At 46.1% G+C, this 24656-nt stretch overlaps 1 protein-coding gene across 1 annotated transcript in view; it reads right to left on the reverse strand.

The window, feature by feature from the left end:
- Window positions 1-10039: 10039 nt before the first annotated feature.
- LOC135909758 (MKI67 FHA domain-interacting nucleolar phosphoprotein-like) overlaps window positions 10040-24656 on the reverse strand; it is a 34624-nt gene continuing 20007 nt past the window's right edge. Inside the window, exons 5-6 of the mRNA XM_065441825.1 lie at window positions 18861-19166; window positions 10040-10819 (exon numbers count right to left, since the gene is read on the reverse strand). Of these exons, the coding sequence (XP_065297897.1) occupies window positions 10739-10819; window positions 18861-19166 (387 nt within the window). The 3' untranslated portion in view covers window positions 10040-10738. The remainder of the gene's footprint in view (window positions 10820-18860; window positions 19167-24656) is intronic.

Consider the following 24656-nt stretch of genomic DNA (forward strand, 5'->3'; position numbering starts at 1 on the left):
CTAGGACGGTGGATTGATCTCGCGCGCGCAAGGGAGAAATGCGGGGAGGTAGCGCGCCGTCTTCCGCCGCGCATAAGGCACCGGTCGGGGCCGTTATACTCCGGCGGCGGTAGCGTATGACCAACGCCTCCTTGACAGCACAAGGCCGGTGCACTTCGATTCGTGATGTCATGCTACTTCACCCGACTGCCATAAAATCTAGTGGGAACGCTCCCGAATAAGCCGCGGTGATTTTGACGTCACCGCTTTCTTCACGCCGGGCTTGGCAATGGCAATTTCGTTCCAAGCAGCCTGACGTCATAAAGCCGAGTGTACAGGCCTGCTTTTTAGGAGGCATTGGTATGGCGCGGCGCGCGGGCCCTATCTTGAAAGCGATCTGTGATGAGCACAGACTAGGTGCGCCGAGGGCTGATAGTTTCGTGTGCTGTGTTCTCGCTGCTTCGCGTTGAAGCGAGAGGCAGCACGAAGGTCAATTCTCTCGCTGCTATTGCCGCTCTTCCTCAAGCCAGTATTTTGACAGCGAGTATCCGCGGTCATCGAGCGAGGTGTGTTCATATATTTACGCCCGCGTGACACCATGCTTAATTTAGTTAGCAAGCCAATGTTTACGAGTTTACATGGCAGATAAAACTGCTATCCTAGCTGTCTACTAATTTGGTATCGCAAACAATGCTTCACCTTTCGGGTGAAACTTCGACTTTTTGAAAACTTCGACTAGGGCAGTCAAGAAACACTAGAACCGACAAATCTAAAAGCATTCATGCAAACTGGAGATCCCGTCAGGCGTTCACACATGTTCCTACTTAACTGCACTAAATAGTGGTTACAAAGAACAGGAGCCGGGCCACGGACCTATGCAAATGCCGTTCTTCTGCATATACGGCCAAATGACTCGGCTTATATGATTAATCTTGCACTTTCACATTTACTCACGCCTACAATATGTATAGGCGGAACTAAATGAACACAAAGATGTTTCACTAGCAGCAGAAGCAATTGAACTTAGCAACAAATTGAGCCTGTAAAAGTATTCCGAAATCTGACCAATGCCTGAATGCATTTTTAGTGCTAAGACGCACAAAGATGACATTCCATTCCAAGATAATTTCAGGAAGGGGCACTTGCAGAAGCAGTCCGCTTTTTATCTGCTTTCAAAGCTAAACCTTCTAGATTTTCGTAACCTTTACAAAAAGTTCTGACGAGTTCCTTAATTTTGGGAAGTGTCACGCTGACAGGTGCCTTGAAGCCTCCGCAGCTGTTGTCAAGGAATTGTATTGCCTTCCGCACAATGAGGATCTTGGATGTGTCAAGAATGGTAACAGAATGTACGGCGCCATGAGATTTTTTATGCAAAGCAAGCGTTTCCGTAGGATTTTTAGAATTGCAGTGTTTGTCTTGAACTTTTTATTTTTTTGGAATATTTATATATTTATATTCTGGATTAATCATAGAAGCCGAGCGCATCCTCTCTGCCGCTGATCAATGCGTCAGTCAATCTTCATTTGTCATTGTCCGTCAGATTACTTGATTACTTGCACATTCATTGAGGGGTGATTACATATGCAAAGAACTACCAGTTTTTTTTTTTTGGTTTTGCCTTTGTTATAGAAATTCTTTTTCATTCATAGTAGTATAATATAGGGCACCGAGGTCACTGAGCATGCGGTCTTGTGTACGTATACAAGTACAGCCGATCCTGAAATAAAAAGTATTTGTTAAAAGTCAGCTGTTAAGCTTCTCATCTCCCAAGCCTGCAGAATGAGAAAGGCCAATGCTACAAGAGAAGTGTTGGTAAACTTATCCAAACAAGAGAAAACACGAAATAGTAAGGGGCATTTGCACAATACTGAGGCCATGACATTACAATATTTCAACATGCCAATATGTTTCTTAATAGTTATTACGTTTAGCATATTTATGCACAAGTAATGTTTCCGATTATTGCCTTTAGCATGGCCTACGCGTTTCTGCTGAATTCAGTTAGCCTAGTAAGGCCCACTGCAGGACGATGGCACACCCAGGCATTTTTTGTCATGTGTATAGTGAACCCACGCTATATTGTTGCAATGTTCCTGGTCTTCTTGTCCCATATAATTATCTGCCACCTCTGACTGCACTTCTTACCCTTGGCACCCATTGTGTTACTCTACTAGACAACTGGTTATCTGTCCCATATCTACCAAGCTAACTCTAATTCTTCTTAGTGATAATCAGGATGATGAGCTGAACTGGAACCTAGCTCAAAACTGGAGTAGAATCATTTTCAGCTACACTTGTACCAAATTATTAATGCGTTAGGATTCTTAGGGTATGTTCCAAGGGCTGGGTTTGTATATATGCATCTAACCATTTTCTTTCCTACCTGGGTCACTGGGTAGCCCATGGTTGAATGGATAGCACATTGGGTTGCTCTGCAAAGGCAACAGGATCCAAAACCAACTCTTTTACTAACTTGGGTCATTGAGTATGTGGAAATCTGTACAAATGTGCTGCTCTTCAATGAACATCTTCCATGCTGACATAGGTCACTGCAGATGTGGAACTGGGATGGTACGGCTGTTCAATGAAACTCTTCGATGCCAACTTGGAGTACTGGGTATGTGCTACTCAGTCTGTGCTGGTCTTCACTGAACCTCTTTGATGCCTGCCAGTAGGTATGTGCTTCTCCTCAATTGACGTCTTTAAGAGCTACTTGGGTAACTAGGCATGTGCCCATGGAAATGTGCTGCTCTACAATGACGAAAGGGTCCCTTAAGTACATACGATGCTGAGTGGAATCGAACCCAGCGGAAGCAACCCGATGCTTAAGCAGGCTATGCTACAAATGCACTGGCTTTGTGCTGTTTTTCAATTAACATCCTTTATTCCAACGCTTTAGCGAGCTGGGCCGTGACTGCACTGAGCATAGAGTTTCACATTAGTATAACTGGAGGGAAATTTGGCGCTGCGATTGTTCAACCATTATGGGAATGAGGGAAAGTACAGGCTACGGATTGGCATTCTGTTGACTGGCAAACTAGTCTACAAGTAGTTTTTGGTAATATTGGTTTTGCTCTAAGCGCTATTGCTATAACCTACAGTGGGACGGTGCAACGCGAAGCTCTCTGCCTTTGTTCTGTTGCTCGAAGTGGCGATAGCACGCTGGGCCAGCAGTTCGGACGATGTTTACGTCGCAGTGTGGTGTCGAAGCCCTGACAAGCAAGCAACGGCATCACAAACGTTGAAAGAACACGTTGTGACCGTTTGGACTTTGGTTTGTTAATTGTGTTAGGTTGGTGCTGTGGCATTAAGTGCTTTATGAAACTTCAGAATAGGAAAAAGAAGGCACTACTGACACAAGACATATACAGTTGTACTTCTAGTGGCTTGACAATAGAATTTTATTGAGAGCTTCATTATGCATTGCTCGTTTATGTGCTCTGTAGTGAAGAGGAATGCCCGGCACTGCAGCCACATCGCCAGTCATCCGGGAGGCACGAGTTCGAGAAGGTGAAGGAAGAGTCGACGGGCTTGAAAGTAAGCGGATATGAGCACTAATCCAGGCGTCCTTGCGTTGCTCCGAAGCCATGTCGCAGCCTGCTGGGAAAGAAAGCGCTTGGTCAATGGCAGAAAGGCAGGCATCGCTTTTGGTTGACACGGATGAACGGGAAAGCGCGTCGGCATTGGTGTGGCGGCGGCCAGACCTGTAGACAATGCGCACGTTGAAATCTTGCAACCGCAAAGCCCAGCGAGCTAATCAACCTGAAGGGTCCTTCAACGTGGACAGCCAACAAAGTGCATGGTGGTCTGTAATCACGTCGAAGGGGCGGCCATAGAGGTAGGGTCAAAATTTACCAAGTGCCTAGATTATGGCCAAACATTCCTTCTTCGTAACGGAGTAATTTTTCTCAGCTTTGGTGAGGGTGCGGCTTGTGTATGCAACGACGTACTCGTCGAATCCAGATCTGCGCGGGCATAGCCCCGAGTTCAACGCCGCTGGCGTCGGTATGTACTTCAGTCGGAGCTGTCGGGTCGAAGTAATGCAGTATAGGTGGCGAGGTCAGTAGACAACGCAACTCTTCGAAGGCATTATCACAAGCGGATGACCTGGCGTAATCATTCAAATCGCTCCATAGAAGCCGACTCATGGGAGCGGTGATGGACGCAAAATCCCGAATGAAACGGCGAAAGTAAGAACACAGGCCAAGGAAGCTGCGAAGTTCCCTTACGGAGGAAGGTTTGGGAAAATCAGCAACTGCACGGAGCTTGGTGGCATCAGGAAGAATACCATGTTTAGATACTACATGGCCAAGGATGGCGAGTTGACTTGCACCAAAGTAGCATTTCTTCAGGTTGATCTAAGGCCAGTGGCAGTTAGGCACTCTAAAACTTTCTCCAGCCTACAGAGATGGGTGGGCAAATCGGGTCAAAAAATAACCACATCACCTAAGTAGCACAGGAACGTTTACCACTTGAGAGCACGCAACAGGTTGTCCATCACACGCTCAAATGTTGTGGAGGCGTTGCAAAGCCCGAAAGGCATGACACGAAATACATATAGGCCATCTGGTGTTACAAAGGCCATTTTAGGTTGGTCTTTGGGTGCCATGGGGACTTGCCAATAGCTGCTGGGTAAGTCGATAGAGGAGAAGAACTCCGTGCCTTGGAGACAGTCAAGGGCGTCGTCAATTCTAGGAAGAGGGTAAACATGTTTACGCGTTATTTTGTTAAGACAACGGTAATTCTCACAGAATCGAATCGATCCATCCTTTTTCTTAACAAGAACAGGAGATGCCCAGGGGCTATCCGAAGGCTGAATGATGCCGCACTTGAGCATGTCAGCTACTTGGTCATCGATTACACGGCACTCTGTCGCGGATACACGATATGGTCTTTGTCGCAGTGACACACTGGTACCTGTGTCGCTGCGATGACAAACAGTTGACGTGAGGCCCAAGGGAACATGCGGGCAGTCGAAAGACGAACGGAACTTGTTGAGAAGGCGTAGACGCTGGGTGCGTTGAGAAAGTCAACGTGTCGGCTCCTGCACGGGGTTACAGGTCCCTCCGGCGACCTCATTAGTGCCAATGGAACCAGTTGGCATGTCAATGATGGCAGCAGAGTCGACACACTGGACACGACCAACACACTCCCCACGAAGCAAAGTGAGAGGACAGGACAATCGGTTGGCGACAAGCAGTCTGCTGACGCCGGCATGAACATCCGAAAAAGCGCAAGGCAGTGGGGAACATTTGCAACGAGCAAAAATTGCAGATGGCGTAAAAAGTGCGCTGGCATCAGCAACAATGTTGCATGACGCTGTCCAAGGTCAGATGAGTGCGGTGGAATTGTAACGTCTTCAGCAACAAATACGTTATCTTCAGGTTCACGAGCGCCAATGAGTGGGGCATGACACAACATTTTAATTTCCACTTTAGCACGGCCTTATTAGCAGAAAGGAAGTCCCAGCCCGAAATAAGATCGTGGGAACAACATAGCACCAAAAATTCGACGATTTAGAGGAGGCCGTTGATCACAATGCGAGCAGTACATGCAGCTGCAGGCGTGATGCAGTCTGCGCTGGCTGTACAAGTGAAAGTGACACGTTTGACAGTGGCGTCTTAACTTTTCTGAGCGAACAGCAAAGTTCCACACTGATAACTGATACTGCAGCACCAGCGTCAACGAGGGCAAGTGCAGCGACGCCGTCCACATATACATCAGTAACATTAGTCGGAGAAGGGAGGCCTTGGTCTGCTTGTAGGTGACGCAGTTCTTGCCTCTGGAACTGTGTGTTTGAAATGCGTGTTTTAGGACTCTGAGAACACAAAACTTACTTGTGGTAGGAAAGGTTGCTGCTTTCTGGCTGTAGTCTAGTGTCGCAAAATGGGTAAGTGCGAAGCCACACCGTAACGCTTTGGAAGCGGTATGTCAACACAAAATAACATGAAGCATACTCGTAGGAGGCCTGAAGCATCCCTGCTAGCAGTGCAGCAGATGTGCTTAGAAGTACTTGAAGATGTTCAGCAATTGTGAAAGCCAGGGCAGCATTTCGAAAGAGCGAGAGAGTTCGCAAGTGCCTGTCGTCTGCGAGAAAAGTCTCGCGATCACAGTGAGCAGGCGTCGTCGTAGCAGACAACACTTGTAGCATTCCTCTCAAGGGCGCAACACTTTCTCACAATACAAAACTTTTATTTCCATAAATACTTGATGAGTATTTTTTATTAAGTACTACACGCATGGTTGTTATTGCTGTTGTAAAAATAAATAAATAATTATTCTCTGGCATTAAATCGGGAACATAATTGCACAAGAATGCATACCCTGGTGTGTCCTGGTGTAAGCCATGCTTCAATCTCAATGTCATAACAAAGTTTTTGTAGCATATTGTGCATTATATAAGACACTGCAGAAATAAGATGAGATTTTACGCAATAATATTTGAATACAGCTTCGTTTACTGCGCCGCAAGCAAGCGCCGCTAATCTAAAGATCGAAGTCAATCCGAAGCCTGTACTTCCCATCAGTCCCATGTAGGTTGAGGCAACGCTCAGGAGAACCCCCGTAGACACTAGCACCACATTTTCCTTTAGAGTATTTATTTAGAAACTCTATGGCACTGAGTATGTGGCCCTCTTCAATGAACCTCTTACCAACATCGGTCATCAAGTATGTGCCACTGGGTGTGCGGCCAAGTGAGGATACAATTCTCAGCGTTTGCATGCACTAGTGTGTCACACTTTTCGTCTGAGGCCGTCTCAGCACTGTCTTCTCAGCAGCACCACTAGATGGCACAGCATGTAAAGCAAAATAAAGGAGCCCGGTTGCCACCTGATTCGTTTCTAAGCGTCCGCACCAGCGTGCCATGCATTTCAGAGACCAGTCGCAGGATTTGTGGTGGTGATCAAAGATGCACTTAGGTAAGCGCAAAAGAGGAGTCCTACTGCAGTACACGTTTCGTACATCACTTGTTTCGTCGGTGGCAACAGGTTCTGTTGCTGCATTGATTCAATGCTAAATGCGTTACCGTTGATAGTCATCGTGATAAGCGTCCTGCCGAATGTGTTTTACATCATCTTAGAACCAAACCAAACCAGAACTTTTTGGAGGAACCATTTCGAACCAGTTCAACAAATTAAGAAAGCCCTGCGGGCCTTCTGCTGGGGCATACTATCCGACAGGAAACATTGGATAAAGGCTCAAAGCCTCCTGTAGTTGGCGAATGATTCCCACCACAGGCAAGATTCAAACAACTTCAAGTAACCTCAACTCCGTTCTGACACATATTTCATTGTTAATTTTTGTGCAACCAAGGCTGCCCTTTATGTGATGTAAAATGCAGGCACTTACGTATCCAGATATGTATGTGATTCCGAAATAAATATTTATTTAGAACTACAAGAAATATTAAGTTTAGCATACATTTACTTGTTACAAGCCATCAATAAAGGTTCTTTACAAAATAGTACAACTATACTATGGAAGAAAAACAACTTTGGTCGCTCCTTTGTGGGTGCAGTGCCGCATGGCCATTATATAATCGATCTCTATGAACCATACACCAAACCATAAAATGGTTTTACCTAGTAGGTATGTGATAGCATCTAAGTTTTAGCCTTTTGAAATAATGGAACTTGCATGGGTTTGTTGAAGGCTGTACAGAAAAGAAGATTCTTTTATAAGGGTATACAGACAGGTCTGCGTCACTGCCAAATCTAACTAATCAAAGAATAGCCTCACTATTAGAGGCTGTCATCCCACGAATCTCATGCTGCAAAAATTTCTCAAATCCTTCAAGAGTAAGTAGAATTATTGCAATGATATGCAGCTTTCGCTCTCTTTTCGTCTCTGCTAGCATGCTGCAAATTACACAGGAGAAACAAAGTGGGCAGAGCCCCACCCAAAAAGTTGAGTGTCTCGGCAGCAAAAGGACTCGGCACGGCAGCTGCGGTAGACTACGCTTTGCAGCACGCCGCTGCTATCTCAGAGGCCATCTGCAACTGTTTTGTGCAGACTGACAGTGCAAAGATGAAATGATCTTTGTCTTTTTTGAGATTACAGCATATACAAGCTTCATTTATTTAACTAATAATGAGCAATTATGCATTTCTGACATATTCGCATGATCATGAAATCAGCCAATAACTTGGTAGGTCCAGCTGCTTCACGTGGACATGTTGCATGAATGCCTTATAGACTGTCCTTTTCGCTTTCACACCAATGGTTTATGTCCCAAGGCAGCGATTTGAGTTGTGTTCCAAGAACTTAATTTCTGATCACAAATCACGACACTGTATTTGTCTTTCACATCAGTCAGCTGCTCTTTATCATTAAGATACATTCTAGCACCATGGCATCTGTGGTGTTTTGCTAGTGAGCAGAAGGCTGGTATGTTTGGTTCCTTGGTTCCTTCATAAATTGGATGCATTCCAAAAACAAATCATATGAAAGCAATGAAATGAAGTCAGATTGACAGCTTACACTCCTAAGAATCTGTTACCATTTGTCATGTGTCAAGAAATGACTTACACATGGGGGAAATTGCAACCTTCAACTTAAACTGCTAAAGAACAGAAGATCATAGATGCCATCTATACTTTTCCACAGCAGAGAAATCCTCACTGTGTAGCAATCTCAAGATGGTACGATCTGCCAGGCTGCATTTTAAAGTGACAGCTCTACTTCTCAAGGTACAAACCCAGAAAACACCTGGTTCCATAAATCCAATTTTCAAGCTCAGCCAAGGTGAAACTGGGACTTAGCCTGCCACTACCGGCAGCTGCTACATACGCTGCGTGGGCGCCCATATCTTGCAAGCGCTCTGCAACGTGGACAAAGTGCCTCATCTTAAAAGCAATCTGCGACATGTACAAAGTACGCTGAGTGCTGGTAGCTTCGTATGCGCTGTGCTTTCAATGCTCAGTTCACTCTAAAGCGAAATGTAGCATGAAGGTCAATTCGTTTGCTGCTGCTGCTGGCACGGTGAGCAGTCTGTGTGTTGTTTTGTGGTGCAATTGTTGATGCGGCAGTTGCCGATGGTACCAAGCAGGCGTTTGTGTCCTTTCCCAAAGCAAGTCAAACTGTGCTATCGCTTGACCAACTTTGTTTAACCGCCTTCCACTATGGCAAATTTTTATTGCGAAAGCAATACTGCTCGCACTTTCGGCCCATCGGTGGTTGTGGCGCCTCCTTACACAGCTGCGCATCACGTGACCGTGTGATGTCACGCCAGACCGAGAGATGGGGCCCCAGCTCGCGGCATCGATGGTGGAGGTGAAGCCTTGCGCGCCGCTGCTGCGGCGCTACCGAGAGAGGGCGCTCGCTGGTGTGATGTCACGATAGGAGGATAAATGGGGCTACAGATCAGCTCCTCGCAGTGATCGGCGTGCTGCCTTGCGCTATGTCGGATGATGTATAGCCATAAGTTTAACAAAGGGCAACCATGTCCACACCATCAGCCGAACCAAGGCGCAGCCAAGGGTATTGCTTTCGCAATCTTCCAGGCTTAACCAAGCTAAGCCTTCAGCCAATTTTTTCTTTCATATTCAAATGCAATTAAACATCCTCTAGGCTGTTCTAGCATGATAAACACTGCTTTTGTATAGGATTTTGTGAAGCATGTTGTCATCCACGCCTGTGCAGCAACAGCACAGCACACAGATGCTTATTGGGCTCTCCTTACATTTGTTCCGTTTCTTCTGATAGCAGGAAGCCTGAGGACAGGGCATCAGGCGTCATCATGAAATTTGTATCGCAGAGCCCCATGCTGTATCCTACTGAGTTTTCCTCCTGTGCAGAAGCAACCATCCAACATATGCCTCGTTCTCTAGGCAGAGACTGCCACTGCCCACCACCCTGAGATTACTTTACTGGCACACCACCTGAAACATGTGCGGGTGTTACTGACAGCCCCATTCCATTTTTGTTTCAATTGAAAAGTGTGGCAGGTTTCTTGCGATGCAATCCTACATGCAATGAGTGAGAATAAAGGAAACTGTGGGGCTCAGTTCTTGGTTAGTTACAACCAGATGAACCAACAGACATTAAGCTGGAGAAAGCATACGAGAAATGAACTGTTTTTGTTTTAATGGAAATGCAGAAATAGTAAGGAAAAGGGTAATGTAAGCAGATGAAACGACAACTTGCTGCAGGTGAAAGCTCAACCCACATCTACAGCATTATACGTCTAGCGCTTTACCATTATGCTACCCCAGCAACCGTCATCCATTTAACTTTTCTGGGTATTTGTGTATGTGTACATAATTAGGCCTGGAAGTGTTAGCTAGTGCCTTACATGCAGTGTGACAAGCCTATATCCGAGGTCAGCTTCACCTATAAACAGTCTGGTTGCTATGAACCAGACTCTCGATGCTTTAGCTTTGCAGCTATTTGCCAGTGACAACGAATGAGGTAGGAAATGCAGCTAAAGTAAGTGCTTTTCAAGGTTGTTGCATACGGAGGCAAGCACATCTGCTTTTCAAAACAGACAAACATACTGCCTTTTACTTGTATACGGGCCATGTTCAAAAAATTAATAACCAAGAACTAAGTGGCCTTATTTAGGCAAGAATAGATTGTAAAAGACTTAAAAAGATGTCCCATTTTCTTGGCACATGGTGATGGGTCCAAGAATTATCTCTTTATGATACTATAATGAATCAACCACAACTAGGATTAGAAGTTAGAATCTTTCACTTTTTTCTTCCTTTTTTACTAATCCTTTTAAGTTTAGACAGCTGCTTCCTAGAAAGGAAAGTATTTATGTCTTGGCAGTCGTGGCTTTGCGTTTTCTTTTTGAGACTGGTGTCGTCTTCAGTACGGGAGCCTTTGTCAACCCAACCTGCAATGAGCAAAGTGAAAATGGAAAGTGCATCTGTTATAGAAGTGTCAGCAACATCCCAGGGAAAATCTGCAAGATTTCACTCAAGGTTATACATAAATTGAAAGAAACAGGAGCTGCAACTTAACCCTATTTCACATGCAAGCAACGGCACGGTGGTGGTCTTGGCGGCTGAGTGGCACCGCGGTACACAGATGCAGCTTCGTTTCACATGCTCCGTCTTGGTGCTACGCGTGCCGCTGTGATGCACAGTGTTGCTTACAAAAAAGCGTCTGCAAACTGCAGGTTTCAGCGGTCTTCAAAAGCTGTGCCTTGCTCCACATTTCAATGTTTCGGTGCACTTGAGCTGTGGTTTTCGTCGGTGTATTCAGAGAACTGGCAAGTGCCACAGCTCCTTAAGCAATTTACTGCAACATTTGTTTGTACAAACCAGCTTCAGTACTCGTTAGGTGAAAAAATTATGACGTCATGTGGATACCACACATGAACACAGCCGGAAAAGACATGCACAGTTCTTTTCTATTTTTTTTTTTATCAGCAACATCATCATGCTAAGATTTATTGCTACTTGGTGTTAGCAAGTTTTGCTATACATCAACATCACAGTAATATTGCCAAGTTGCCAGATCTCATGCCAGGCCTGTCATTTTGAGACTTACAGTAAACCCTCGTTATAACAAAGTCAGAGGGAATGCAAAAAAATTTATTATAAGTGGTAATTCGATATAAGCGACCACTCGACAAAAGCTAAAGCAGTCGAGCTTTAATTGCATTAAAACTGCGAGGAAGTCAAAATACAATATATTCAGTTAAGCAAAACTTTATTCAGGTCCAAAAAAGGCAGTGAGCTTTGGCTCTTTCAAGTTCTTAACTGGTGCAAGCAACTCCTGCTTTACTTTGCCAAAGCAGTGCACACGGCTGTGGTCGCCGCCCATGCAGTTAATCTTATTTCGCAGCAGGCATAGTTACTCTTGCGTCTACACCATAGTTGGCACTTCACGTGGCTCTTTGTCCTCGTCGGAGCTCCCAACAGTGTCAATTATCTGCGCATCCGTCGCTGGGGCGACCACGGGAGCAGCATCGTCAGCCAACGCGAATGTCTCAAAGTTGCCTTCTACCTCATGGCCAGCAATTTTATGAACAGCCTCGTACAGCTCACTGCAAGTCCAGTCATCGTTAGGCTGGTCATTGTCAGGGTCACTGATGACGGCGTGGGAAAAGCCGGTGTGCACAAAGCAGTTGGCGACCTTCGAAGGTGCGAATCTTTTCCATGAAAAGTTTAGCAGATGGATCACACCAAACGAATCGATGTTGTACCTTTTGCTGGCGTCATACACTGTGAGCATGCGCTGCGAAAGAGTCTGGCGGCACAGCTTCCGGTTGGTCTTAATGATGCTCTGATCCATCAGTTGCAGTATCGCAGTGGTGTTTGCAGGCAAAAATTCCAGAGCGATGCCTTGAGGTTGTCGAACTTTATGTGGCTCGGACAATTATCAACTACGAAAAGACTGCCGATTCTTTGGGTTGAACTGTCTATCTAGAACGCGCACGTAGTCTTCAAAAACAGCAGTCATCCATGCTCGCTTGTTACTTCTGTAGATGCATTCATTGGGAATAGTTGCATTTCGGAAGCACCGAGGCTTCACCACCTGCCCCAGTATCAACAAGGGAAGCTTATCCTCGCCTGTTGCATTGGCACCAAACAGCACCATGACATGCTCCTTGCTCTGCTTTTCTCCGGACAATGATCCGCCAGCGGCAGTAAACGTGCGATTTGGTAGCATCTTCTAGAAATGCAGCCTCATCTAGGTTGTCTTTGTCCTCATACTTTTCAAGTAGAGCTTGGAGCCGATGTTGGCGCCATACGTGTACAGTAGAGACTTTTAGCCTGTCTGCTATTCCGGCAAACGGGGGCAGTTTGGGAGGATTGCCGGATTTGCAGGGGCACAAACATGAGCGGCTGGAGCGGTGCAGCCACCTGGTGGCGTAGAGTTCAACCAGACAAAGACAGAGCTAAAACTGCAGTAACCCACTATATCCTGCTTCGTTGCTGGCGCAAATTTTTGGCAGCGGCATAATTGTGAACACGATTACGCTGCTGTCGAAAATTTACACCAGCAGCTAAGTAGAATATGCCGTATTTACTCACATAATGATCGTACCCCTGAATTTTGTCATCGAAATTCGATTTTTTTTAAATTTCCCGTGTAATGATCGCACCCAGAACCTGCTGCAGCGATATGTCGTGTGCCAAGCCTAGCTAATAATGTTCGCGCTTACCATCTGTCAAATGCTACGCGAACGACTCTTCAAGACAATCCAATCAGTCTGCACACACCAAACATTCTTAAAAGCAAAAGCCCCATTTCATTCCTTTCAGCACTTTCCGCATTTCCATTACAAAAAAAAGGCTACAACCAAGCTTGCCTTTAATATGTGTAGGCTTTATAATGGTTATGGTCAACAACAACAACAACAATAAAGGCGCCTTTCGATTCTTCTCGTCTGCACTCGTGGGCACACAACAAACCGCGAGCGGCAACGATATGAGTACGTTTACATTAATACGTTAGAAGTGTACCCTGTTCATACGCCGACGCTTATAACACAGCTAAGATATTTCCCACTCTTAGCGGAAACGTGCCGTATTAGGATAGCAGTGAAGACAAATGCCGCAGTTTCCGCAGCATGCCGCCATGTGTTTCTATGTCACTGGCAGCTAAGCGCGCCCATCTGTTTCTGTCCCCTCAAAGTGGACATGGCTACTTTATTGCCGCAAACTTGCTGATATTAACAATATTATTAATTACTGATATGGAAGAAACTGTTTCAATGCACATAATGTACTCACGAGAAGAAAAAAAATCGCGTTCGGCGCATTCGGTTTGCTCCGCCTATTTGTTCACCTGTTGACATCCCACAGCAAACACGGGATGAATTTTTTTTCCGGGAAATTTAACCTATGTAATGAACGCACCCCTGAATTTGCGTCAATATTTTTTGAGAAAAAAGTGATATCATTATGCGAGTGTACATAAGTAAATAATTAGCTTTGTGTTTGTGTGGTTGAGCTTTGAGCCACCAGCTGGCACCAACAATCTGGCTGCTCAAAATTACGCCCCCGTTAAACCAGCAAACCGCCCGTGCTTGCCGGAATACCGGACACACTAAAATTCTCTAGTGTCACGACTGCACTTTCGCCAATAATCAACTTGGAGGTTACACCATGCTCTTTCTTCAGCCGCTCAAGCTAGCCATTGCTGCACTTGAAATCTTTATGACCCATTTGGAGGGCGAGAGCTCAGGCTTTTACAGTAAGTGCAGGTCCATGTACAGGGAGATTTGCACTACTGGCATTCTTCAGCCACTGAATAAGTGCACCTTCCCCTTCGAGGTATTTCGGATTGTGATTCCTCTTTCTCTTTGCCAAGAAGCTCTTTTCAAAGCCATCAACACAGCTTCCTCGTTTTTCAATACAGTTGATAAAGTAGATGGCAGTATGCCGAATTCCTTCACTGTGCCAATTTTCTGCTGGCTACCTTTTTCCACATCTTTTATCAACAGAACTTTCTGCTCCAAAGTCGGACACTTTCACCCGGAGGCTGACAGAGCCATTTATCACTATAGACCACAAAAGCACATGCAAGGCACGCCTAACGAGAGTGCAAACTTTATTTTTAAATCAATAAGATTTGAGTCCGGCGTCTTTTTAGTGCGTCTTGGCACCCGCTGCGGACGCGGCTCCGAGACCTTGTCTCGCAGCGGCTTCCTCGGCTCGCTAGGTGGCCCAGAGTTGTGCTGTCAGGTTCGAGCTGAGCAGTGCGGTCTTCCAGCACGAGCGGAGGCTGGCGGTGGAAGAGACGGAGGGGTCGGCACTGCCCGACTTGTATGTTAACTCTTGACACTCCCATAACATGTGATTAAGTGTGACAACCTCGCCACACGATGTGTATCTGTTTGTAGTCTACATGTCTGAATACATGGTGTGCATAAGTCTGGGGTTTCTGTAAGAATCCGTTTGCAATTGTCTGAAGTGTACTGCTTGCGTCCTGTCTAACCTGAAGCACTCTGAACAACACACAATCACATAGCCTGCAGCATGGATCCAAATGCATGCGCCGTTGGCACCTGAGTGACTGAACGTGGCGATGATGCAGAAGGCAGAAGCTTCAAAATGTCGTCGTGGCATCTCGCTTTCCTCATCAGTGCACGCTGGTGATGGCGACGGTTGCAATGGTGGGCATGACATAGACTTCACGTGCAGCAGAAGAAAGGTGATCGGAGTTGTGGAGACAAAGAAGCAGGAACCGTGGAAGGGCACCCATTGGTGGAAGACGGTGCTTGGGAGGGCAGGCTGGAAGAAAGCAGCTTTTGAGGAGCAGAGACATCGAAACTTGCAGCAAGGAGTCGAGGAGTTGACATGAAGGCGAGTGAGAGGTGTGCCTGGCATCCAAATGGATTGCAGACTGGAGAGCGAATGTGGGGCGGGGGGGGAGGTGCAGAAGTCACGGAAGACTATGAAAGTATCGCGCTGAAAAGCGCCACAAGTGCCATAGCTTGAGTCTGAGGTTGCGTTTGTTGTGCTCAAAAAACAATTGGCCACTCATTGTGGGTACACAGCACAATCGTGATAACTGTTTTGCAGTAGAGGCTTTGCATGATCACTGGGCAATTTTTTCCAGAGGTGTGCAGCCGTGAAGTTTGCAAAACGAGAGCTTTTCGGCGCACCATTGTCAACGAAACTGTGCTAATTCTACAGTTTGAGTGTCAAAGTTCGCACACTGTTGTGTAGCACCATTAATAAGTGTCTATAAACAAAATTCAATGAGCCTACCACGCATTTAGACCGTTTGTCTAAAGTCAGTCGGATGGCACGAATCAAGCATGACCGGCTCAAGAAAATCACTGGGAAAACACCAGCTTGTGCTGACCCGCCATGTTGACAGCCTGACTTGCTGCTGGCAACACTCAGATTTTTCATGTTTTCGGCAATTTATTTGTCAATTTGCAGTGTCAAAAGTGCAATAAAGCTAGAGCTGATGTTTTATTGTGATGCAGGCCGATTATGGCAAGCGGCGAGCAAATTTCTAGACCAGCTTCTCCAAAGTCGTCTTCCTGATTTGTTAATTAGCATAGCTCCTCGGGTCGTACATGGCACTTATAATCGGAGGGACACTTCCTTTGTGTTTTTCGGCATGTTTCAGCGCCAGAAAGGCTCTTTAGAGAGGTAAAACATTGCTCATTGAGCGCATCCCACGAAATGCTACGGCGCAAGTCTGCCCGTGGTCTTTTGGCCACTTTTCGGCATTTAAGAGACTGCAGTTTTCTGGCATCACAAAGCATCAGGAAACCTATTTTCGTGTGGATTCTATCACGGGGGACACCAATGATGTGACTGCGACCGAGATAAACGGTTCAGGCACACTGCACCATGGAATGTGACAGCTTCTGTTCGCTCCGTAGTAAACATCTGGGAGGGAGCACTCGGCACTCGCTTGGCACCCGTTAGTAGGCGGTCACTGGTCGTGGGTTTGGTACTTTTGTGGCCTGCTCTGTGCTGCATAAGACAAATTCATTGGCGGTATTGATTTCACACTGTACAGTCACCGACTGCTTATTCGGACCCACGGGGACTGCAGAAATGTCCCAATAAACAGGTGTCCGAAAAAGCAGATTAAGAAAAAAAATGAAATCCTTTATTTCCACGCACTTATTCGGGCTCAGCAGTAGGCTTGAAGAAACCGTGAATGTACTGTTGCACGCTGTTCCGTTTGTGCGCAATCAGATAAGCCTGAATCTCGGAGAGGGTCGTACGGTCACTATAGGCGGCTGAAAACACAGTCACTGCTTGTATATCCTCCGCAAGCGACGGCAGCGTAGCACATGGTGCGTAATCTTCCGACTCAGAGTAATCGTCCAGCGGTGAAGTAGAAACCTTACAAATGATCTCGCCGTCGTCGAGTTTTGCGCATGTCAGTACAGCAGTGTCAGCCCCTGTGAAACTGTCAAATGAGACGGTGTCCGGAATCGCAATGCAACCACCGCGCAGGTCTCAGCAGAACATTTTCCACGTCAGTAGGGAGCACATCGGAAGGCAGCAAATCTCAGGCCTCCTGGCACCTGCTTGCTGGCATTTCCCAGCATAGTCAGCGCGGGCACTGTCAGCGCCAATAGACACTTGACGCGATGTTTCCGTATGCCGCATTGGATCACCGGACCCTCGACACAGCACACAAAGCAAACACCACCATGCCGAGATCAGTCGCACAAATGAAAAACGTGGCCTATTCACAGTGTCGTGCGCAAAGAAACAAATCGGCTGCTGGATTGTCTTGACATGACTTACTAAGCTGAAACTGGAACTGCTGTAGAGCCACTCTATCGAACCAGGCAGAAACAACAATGATGATGAGCGGGGGTTTGCAGTAGCACCACTTCGTGGGGCAGCAAGGAGGCTCCGTTCCAAACAAAAATGGCATTCAGCAAGTCAAACCATGCACCGATCAGAGTTGATGCATGGTGCACTCAATCCAGTTGGCTCAAGGAGTGTCCAAAAAATCAGACGAGAGGTTGCAAGGTGTCCGAACTTTCGGCAGTTGTTATACATTATGGTCTATGGGGAGACTGGTGGTGCCGCGAAGCAGACCAAATAATCGAGCATGTCCGAATTTTTGGAGTCCAGAAAATCAGTCAGGGACTGCACACGCAAAAGGGTTGCCACCGCTCGGCAACAGCGATGCCTCTGCTAGCCACTTCATTTGAAGCGAGTTCAGCTCTTCAGGTAATGCAGCTTCAAATGCACGCACTTGGGTCTGGACCAGAAGAAATTACGAATAAAATGATAATTTGAGTAAAGCGATTTCATTATAACGAGGCATTACTGTACTTTAGTATCAAATTAAAATATTTTATTACCGTATTAATTCGAATCTAACGCGCACTTATTTCCCGATAAAACAGGTCCAAAAATCGTGTGCGCTTTAGAATTGAGTGCGACCCTAAATCTGCGTTACCATATCGGCATTGGCATTTCAAACAATGGTCGCCTCATACGCGCTTCGAGCCTAGCTGCCGTAGCTTTCTCCACGTGCTGTAGTATGTGAGCTTAGGCAATGCTTCCTTTGGCTTAGGTTAGTGCACCGTCCGTCTTCCTGTTTTCTGCGTTTGCTCTATCAGCATGGAAGTGCCGACTGCAAAGGCATGCAGAGTTCATCATGATGTTGCAATTAAAAGGAAAATGATCACATGTGCAGAGACGGATGGAAATCGGACCGCATCATGGGCGTTCAGAGTTCTTGCAACTTGCGTGCGGGACTGGTCTAAACAGGAGAGGTGTTCTACACTGGTGGCTGTTACGTACGGGGTGGCCGCGAGGCCCCTATCTTGAAAGCGATCTCCGCCGTAAACAAGAGTCTACGCATCTAGGCGCACCGCGCTGTGTTCTCATCGCTTCATTTGCGTCGAAGCAAGAGACCATACAAAAATGTCAATTCCCTCGCTCCTGTTACCACACTTCCTCACTCCAGCGTTTAAAAGAGTTTCCGCAGTCATTGAGTGAGACATGTTCATGTTTGCTTGTGCGTGCGTGACACCGTGCTTGTTAATTTAGTGAGTCAGCGAATTTTTAAATGTTTACATGGCCGATAAAGCTACTATCTTTACTTTTCGTATAGCTGTTTAATTTGGTATCGTAATCGATGCTTCGTCTTTCGGGGGAAACTGTGCCTTTCTTTATTTATCCAAACTTTAGTGCATTGGGAGTAAATGTTCCAAATGAGAGAAAGTTGTATTCCTGCATGAAAGAATGAGATGCGCAGAACTGTAATGGACTTTTCTTTTTTTAGGTCACGGCAAACCGGTGCACGTTACAATCGAGCGCGCGTTAGAATTGAGTAAATATGGTAAGTTTCATCCTTTGGCATACAAGCAGCATGCGGTAGGAGTTTCTAAAACTTTGAACTTATCTGTCACTATTCCTTTAAATCTGCAAGTACGACTTTGTTAAGACAACAAATTGACGTGACACAGTGCTACCACTCACCTTGGGAGAGACAGCCTGAGGGGTGGAAACAATGGGACCCCGACGCCGCGTCGTGGATCCTGGCGAGGTGAGCAGCTTGGCAGACTTCTTGGGTGACGTAGCCTGCCTGCCAGGCGTCACATCCACAAGGGTAGTGGCTGGTTTGCTGTGCTTTACCTTGCGTTTCTTGCGTGTGCCAGGTGGAGTCTTGAAGGTGATGCTGTCATCGCTCGAGTCGACCACAAAGGATGGCAAACCTGAGTCAGTGGTCACACTAGCTTTGCTTGTGTCCTTGGAGTCCAGTGGCTCTAAGAGCTCAGTGGGAACCTGTTCATAACAATACGCAGAAGCTGTAATGGGCATGGAGGTGCAAGAAAATTGCACCAAGTCACCAGCTGGTTTTACATAGCTAGCAGTAAAGAACGTTTTAAGAGGTGGATTTGGCATCTATTGGCTAGCCGCACGAGCTCTTAGGTGTCAGTGTTGGCATGTGCTTTCATGCAAAAATGCATGTCCAACCAAAAAATGTAGGTTACAACGGAGCATGTGTGTTCACACCATAATTCAATCATCGCACATAGATTTGAGCCTGTTTTATTTAAACCCCATAATGCCCAATGCACGGTTTCTGATACAGTCGCCGACCGATTTTCCGGACTCCAAAAATTCGGACATGCCCGATTATTCGGTCAGCTTCGCGGCACCGCCATTCTCCCCATAGACCATAATGTATAACAACTGCCGAAAGTTCGGACACCTTGCAACCTCTCGTCTGATTTTTCGGACTCTCCTGGAGCCAACTCGGTCGAGAGCACCGTGCACCGACTCTGACCGGTGCACGGTTCGACTTGCTGAACGCCATTTTTGTTTTGAACGGAGCTTCCTTGCTGCCCCACGAAGTGGCGCTACTGAAAATCCCCGCTCATCATCATCGTTTCTGCCTGGTTCGATAGACTGGCTCTACAGCAGTTCCGGTTTCAGCTTAGTAAGCCATGTCAAGACAATCCAGCAGCTGATTTGTTTCTTCGCGCACGACGCTGCGAACAGGCCGCATTATTTCGTTTGTGTGACTGGTGTCGGCACGGCGGTGTTTGCTTTGTGAGCTGTGTCGAGGTTTCGGCGATCCAACGCGGCATACGGAAACATCGCGTCAAGTCTCTAATGGCGCCGACAGTGCCCGCGCAGACTGCGCTGCGGAATGCCGGCAAGCGGGTGCCGGGAGGCCTAAGATTTGTCGCCTTCCGATGTGCTCCCTACCGACGCGGAAAATGTTCTGCCGAGACTTGCGCAGTGGTTGCATTGCGATTCCGGACACCGTCTCATTGACAGTTTCACAGGTGGTGACACAGCTGTACTGACATGCGCAGAACTCGACGACGGCGAGATCATTCGTCAGGTTTCTGCTGCACCGCCGGACGATGACAGAGTCGGAAGTTGACGCACCATGTGCTACGCTGCCGTCGCATGCGGATCGTGTACAAGCAGTGACTGTGCTTTCAGCCGCCTATAGTGACCGTACGACCCTCTCCGAGATGCGCGTAAATGGAGCAGCGTGCAACGGCGCATTCACGATTTCTTTAAGCCTACTGCCGAGCCCGAATAAGTGCGTGGAAATAAAGGATTTCATTTTTTTTTCTTATTCTGCTTTTTCGGACACCTGTTTATTCGGACATTTCCGCAGTCCCCGTGAGGTCCGAATAAACGGTCGGCGACTGTACACTCATTTTGATACCTCCAAACTCTTGATTTCTATCTTATCTCCCTATTTCATATGGCTACAGAAAGATGGCTGATACAGGATGCGCTCCTTGCAGTGTGACATGGTTCCACAAGCAGACTTGTTAACTCTTGCCAATTTACACTTAGCGTATTGGTACTGTATATATATGTATCTATACAAAGGGCTTCACACCTGCATACACTGCTATGGGCAGCCATTGTGCTCTTCTTATTAATTTCATACATGCCTGAAGGCACTTGCTTCAGGCTTTGCAATTTATTAATCTCTGTATTTTGAACATTTAGTTAACAAGTGGTACTGCAATAAATATTGGTCTCATTCTTCCACAAACAGATGATTAATTGCAATATACAGTAGTTCCTATGCATACAAGTTTACAGCAACTTCTCAGCACAACTGTTCGATATTCGATTTGAAAGTACAGTATAATTTCGATACAAATCTCTTGGGACAGCGCAAGAATTCGTCTCACCAGACATTAGTATCAACCAAAAACTTTTAAAAAATTGGAAGAAAAAAGGTGGACATGGCAATGAAATGGCCTACTTGTTCAAAACGCTTTAATTGTTTAGCTCTTAGAAACGGCTCATTTTCAGTGCATTTATGTTTTAACATATTATTTCAATATATAGCGGACGCAGCTTATACTGCGATACATAAAATTATAGCCTGATAACTATTGTTTTGAATGGATGTCTAGCAGTAATAATTGCTCAGACAATTTGTGAGAATTCTCACGTGCAAATTCAAAGAAGCACTTCAAGGAACATGAACGAAAGTAATATTTCGCTATCTTTAGTAAAAAGCCTAATCTCGGCAATAAGACAATGGTTCCTACAAACTTCAGGGTGATACAAATTTTTTGTTGGTCCCTACGAAGTTCCATTAGAATACAATGTGCTAGAGTTCTTAAGGTAGCGAACTGCTTTTCGTTCTGTGGCGTTTGATATGAATAAATATGGACACCCATACAGCTGCCGAAGACGTTCCACCGACCCCCCAGCCAGGAGGTGGCGGAAGTTGTGAACGGTGGTGCAGAGCAGACAGCAGCAGCGGCTGTCAGTTCAGCTTAATGGCCATGCAGCGTTGTGCAAGTTGCCAGCCTCACCTCCTAGCTGCACCTTCACTTTTCAAGCACAGATGTAGGTCTTGGAAAGTGCTGGGATTGGCTATGCCAGCCATGCTGCTCTTTGATGCGATAGCGTGAAGGGCCCCGTGTCGCAGAAAATCCTGCGCCCCAAATCCAGTGTCGACCGTCGTTTCGGCAAAAATGATTTCAAACCATGCATACCGAACCACGCAGGCCCTCCATGTAGCGCAAGAAAGTTACTGAATTGCATTTCGCAAGGTAAAATACATCAGAAAAATTGTAAAGTACAACTTATAAACAACTTCACATTCCAAATGCCTCACACCGCAGTCAATGGCAGATCCCTGTCGTGTGCCAGCACCGACTTTTTTTGTGCCACATTCAATAGCACAAATGATGTCGAACCTTTCTTCTATGCCGAGCACCCGGTGTTTCTTTATCTGAGCTTCGGCATGACGCGAGTCCTTGCTTGTGCGACGCTTAAACGATGTTGATTTGGCTTCAAGCGTAAACACACAGGGCTCTTCCAGGCTGTTGTTCCAACTTCTGAGGCTTGTTCTGATGGGCTACCCAATGGGAAGATGCACCACTGTGATTGCACACCGGAATGTGGAAACACTGCGTGTTAACCAATGCGTACGCAATAAGCTGGTATGGGTTATGCGGATACAAAACGCATTATGATCAATGGCCGCTGAGTCGGGGATTTGACTTTACTACTACTGTTTGAGCAGGTGCAGTTTAACTGGGTTTCACAGCATACGAGAAAACACAATTCTGTTACACGGTAACTCAAAAAACAAACCCCTTTTCCAGCGTTTCTACTCTTCATAAAGCAGCCATGGCTTCTGCTGGCACGCAAATCTCAAAGGCCATAAAGTGGCCATAAAGTTCCTTGCAACACCTCCAGATGGCGCTTGCCTCTGGAGGCGCTTGCCTCTGGATGGCGCTTGCCTCTGGCGCTTGCCTCTGGAGGAGATGGCGCTTGCCTCTGGCAACTGCCATCGCCCCGTTTCAAAGGGGACGCTCCTACTTTCCATCCATCCATCCATCGTGGCCCACACAAGAGGCCATGTTTCTACCAGAAAGCTCGCCTTCGTGCATGGCGTTCGCCACCAGCGTTTCCCAGTAAACATTACGGTTACATAAGCTGCAGTTGCCAGGAAGCATGACAAGCAGTCAGGGATCTTTGAATGCTATCACATTCCACTTTTAAAGGCGAAGCCTTAGGTATCCTCCAAATTTGTTCTTTATTCTTTGTGTTTGCATCCGTACACTGTGCCGTGCGATAGCTGTGCTGTTTCAGCAGGTACCCAGTAGCAAACAATGATGCCTGCAGGCGGTAAGCCCTCTCCCTTCAAGAGAAGTAGGGCATACAGTCGCCAACCGATTTTCCGGACTTCGAAAATTCGGACATGCCCGATTATTCGGTCAGCTTCGCGGCACGGCCATTCTCCCCATAGACCATAATGTATAACAACTGCCGAAAGTTCGGACACCTTGCAACCTCTCGTCTGATTTTTCGGACACTCCTTGAGCCAACTCGGTCGAGAGCACCATGCACCGACTCTGAATGGTGCATGGTTCGACTTGCTGAACGCAATTTTTGTGTTGAACGGAGCTTCGTTGCTGCCCCACGAAGTGGCGCTGCTGGAAATCCCCGCTCATCGTCATCGTTTCTGTCTGGTTCGATAGAGTGGCTCTACAGCAGTTCCGGTTTCAGCTTAGTAAGTCATGTCAAGACAATCCAGCAGCCGATTTGTTTCTTTGCGCACGACACTGTGAATAGGCCACGTTTTTCATTTGTGCGACTGGTCTCGGCATGGTGGTGTTTGCTTTGTGTGCTGTGTCGAGGTTTCGGTAATCCAACGCGGCATATGTAAACATCGCGTCAAGGGTCTAATGGCGCCGAGTGTGCCCGCGCAGACTGCGCTGGGGAATGGCGGCAAGCGGGTGCCGGGAGGCCTAAGATTTGTCGCCTTCCGATGTGCTCTCTACTGACGCGTAAAATGTTCTGCCGAGACCTGCGCAGCAGTGGCGTAGCCAGAAATTTTGTTCGGGGGGGGGCTACGCCACTGGCCCTACGTATATATATATATATATATATATATATATATATATATATATATATATATACATACATACATACATATATATGGGGCCAGTGGCGTAGCCAGAAATTTTGTTGTTGCATTTAAAAGTAAAAGTTTAATTCTAGTGACTACTGCTTTCAAATTTTTTTATTTAGGTGGTCAATTATTTATTAAAAATTGGCCAAATCGAAAATTTTCAGAAAACGAAGGTATCAAGTTTAAAACTCCGTGACTCAACAATGAAAAATGATATCTCAATTCTGTGAATTGCATCTAATAGTACATCTACAGCGGACAAAATGGATATGTTACACATGATTCTCAAAAAAATTTAATATTGTGGAAATACGGCTTGTGCAGAACCCTTGTACACAACGTAACCAATTCACGTAAAATACAAATTGACATAGCAAACTTGCCCCCTTTGACTGTTATAATAGATGCCGTTTACAGAACCACAGTGTCTGTTATTTATGCATAGCTATTAGTTTGTAAACGTCGTGCTTCTATATTTTCAAACTTTCGAATTTTTCAAAATATTTTAAACAACATTTAGGCCCTAAATCGAAGTTGTGTTTCCAACAGAACTAGGATTTAACTTTCTCTCTCAAATGCAACAAATTTCAGTAAAAGCGATTAGCAGGATTATCTAAGAAAAGGGTTTCTGCGTTTTACAAGTATTTGAATAGGTCGCGTCGGATTGGGCCCGAGCTAAAGCTTCCTCTTAAACAATTTGTCAAGGGATCAAATACATGAATAACTGCATTGTCATTGCCAAAGATGCTGCAAACGAATTCTTGAAAGCTACGCACAGTCAAAACAATAAAATGTGTATTTCTTCATAAAAGAATATACTCGTATGTGCCAAAAATATTGCCCAAAATAACTGATAT

This window comes from Dermacentor albipictus, chromosome 4, assembly GCF_038994185.2.
Source record: "Dermacentor albipictus isolate Rhodes 1998 colony chromosome 4, USDA_Dalb.pri_finalv2, whole genome shotgun sequence".
NCBI classification, from domain to species: domain Eukaryota; kingdom Metazoa; phylum Arthropoda; class Arachnida; order Ixodida; family Ixodidae; genus Dermacentor; species Dermacentor albipictus.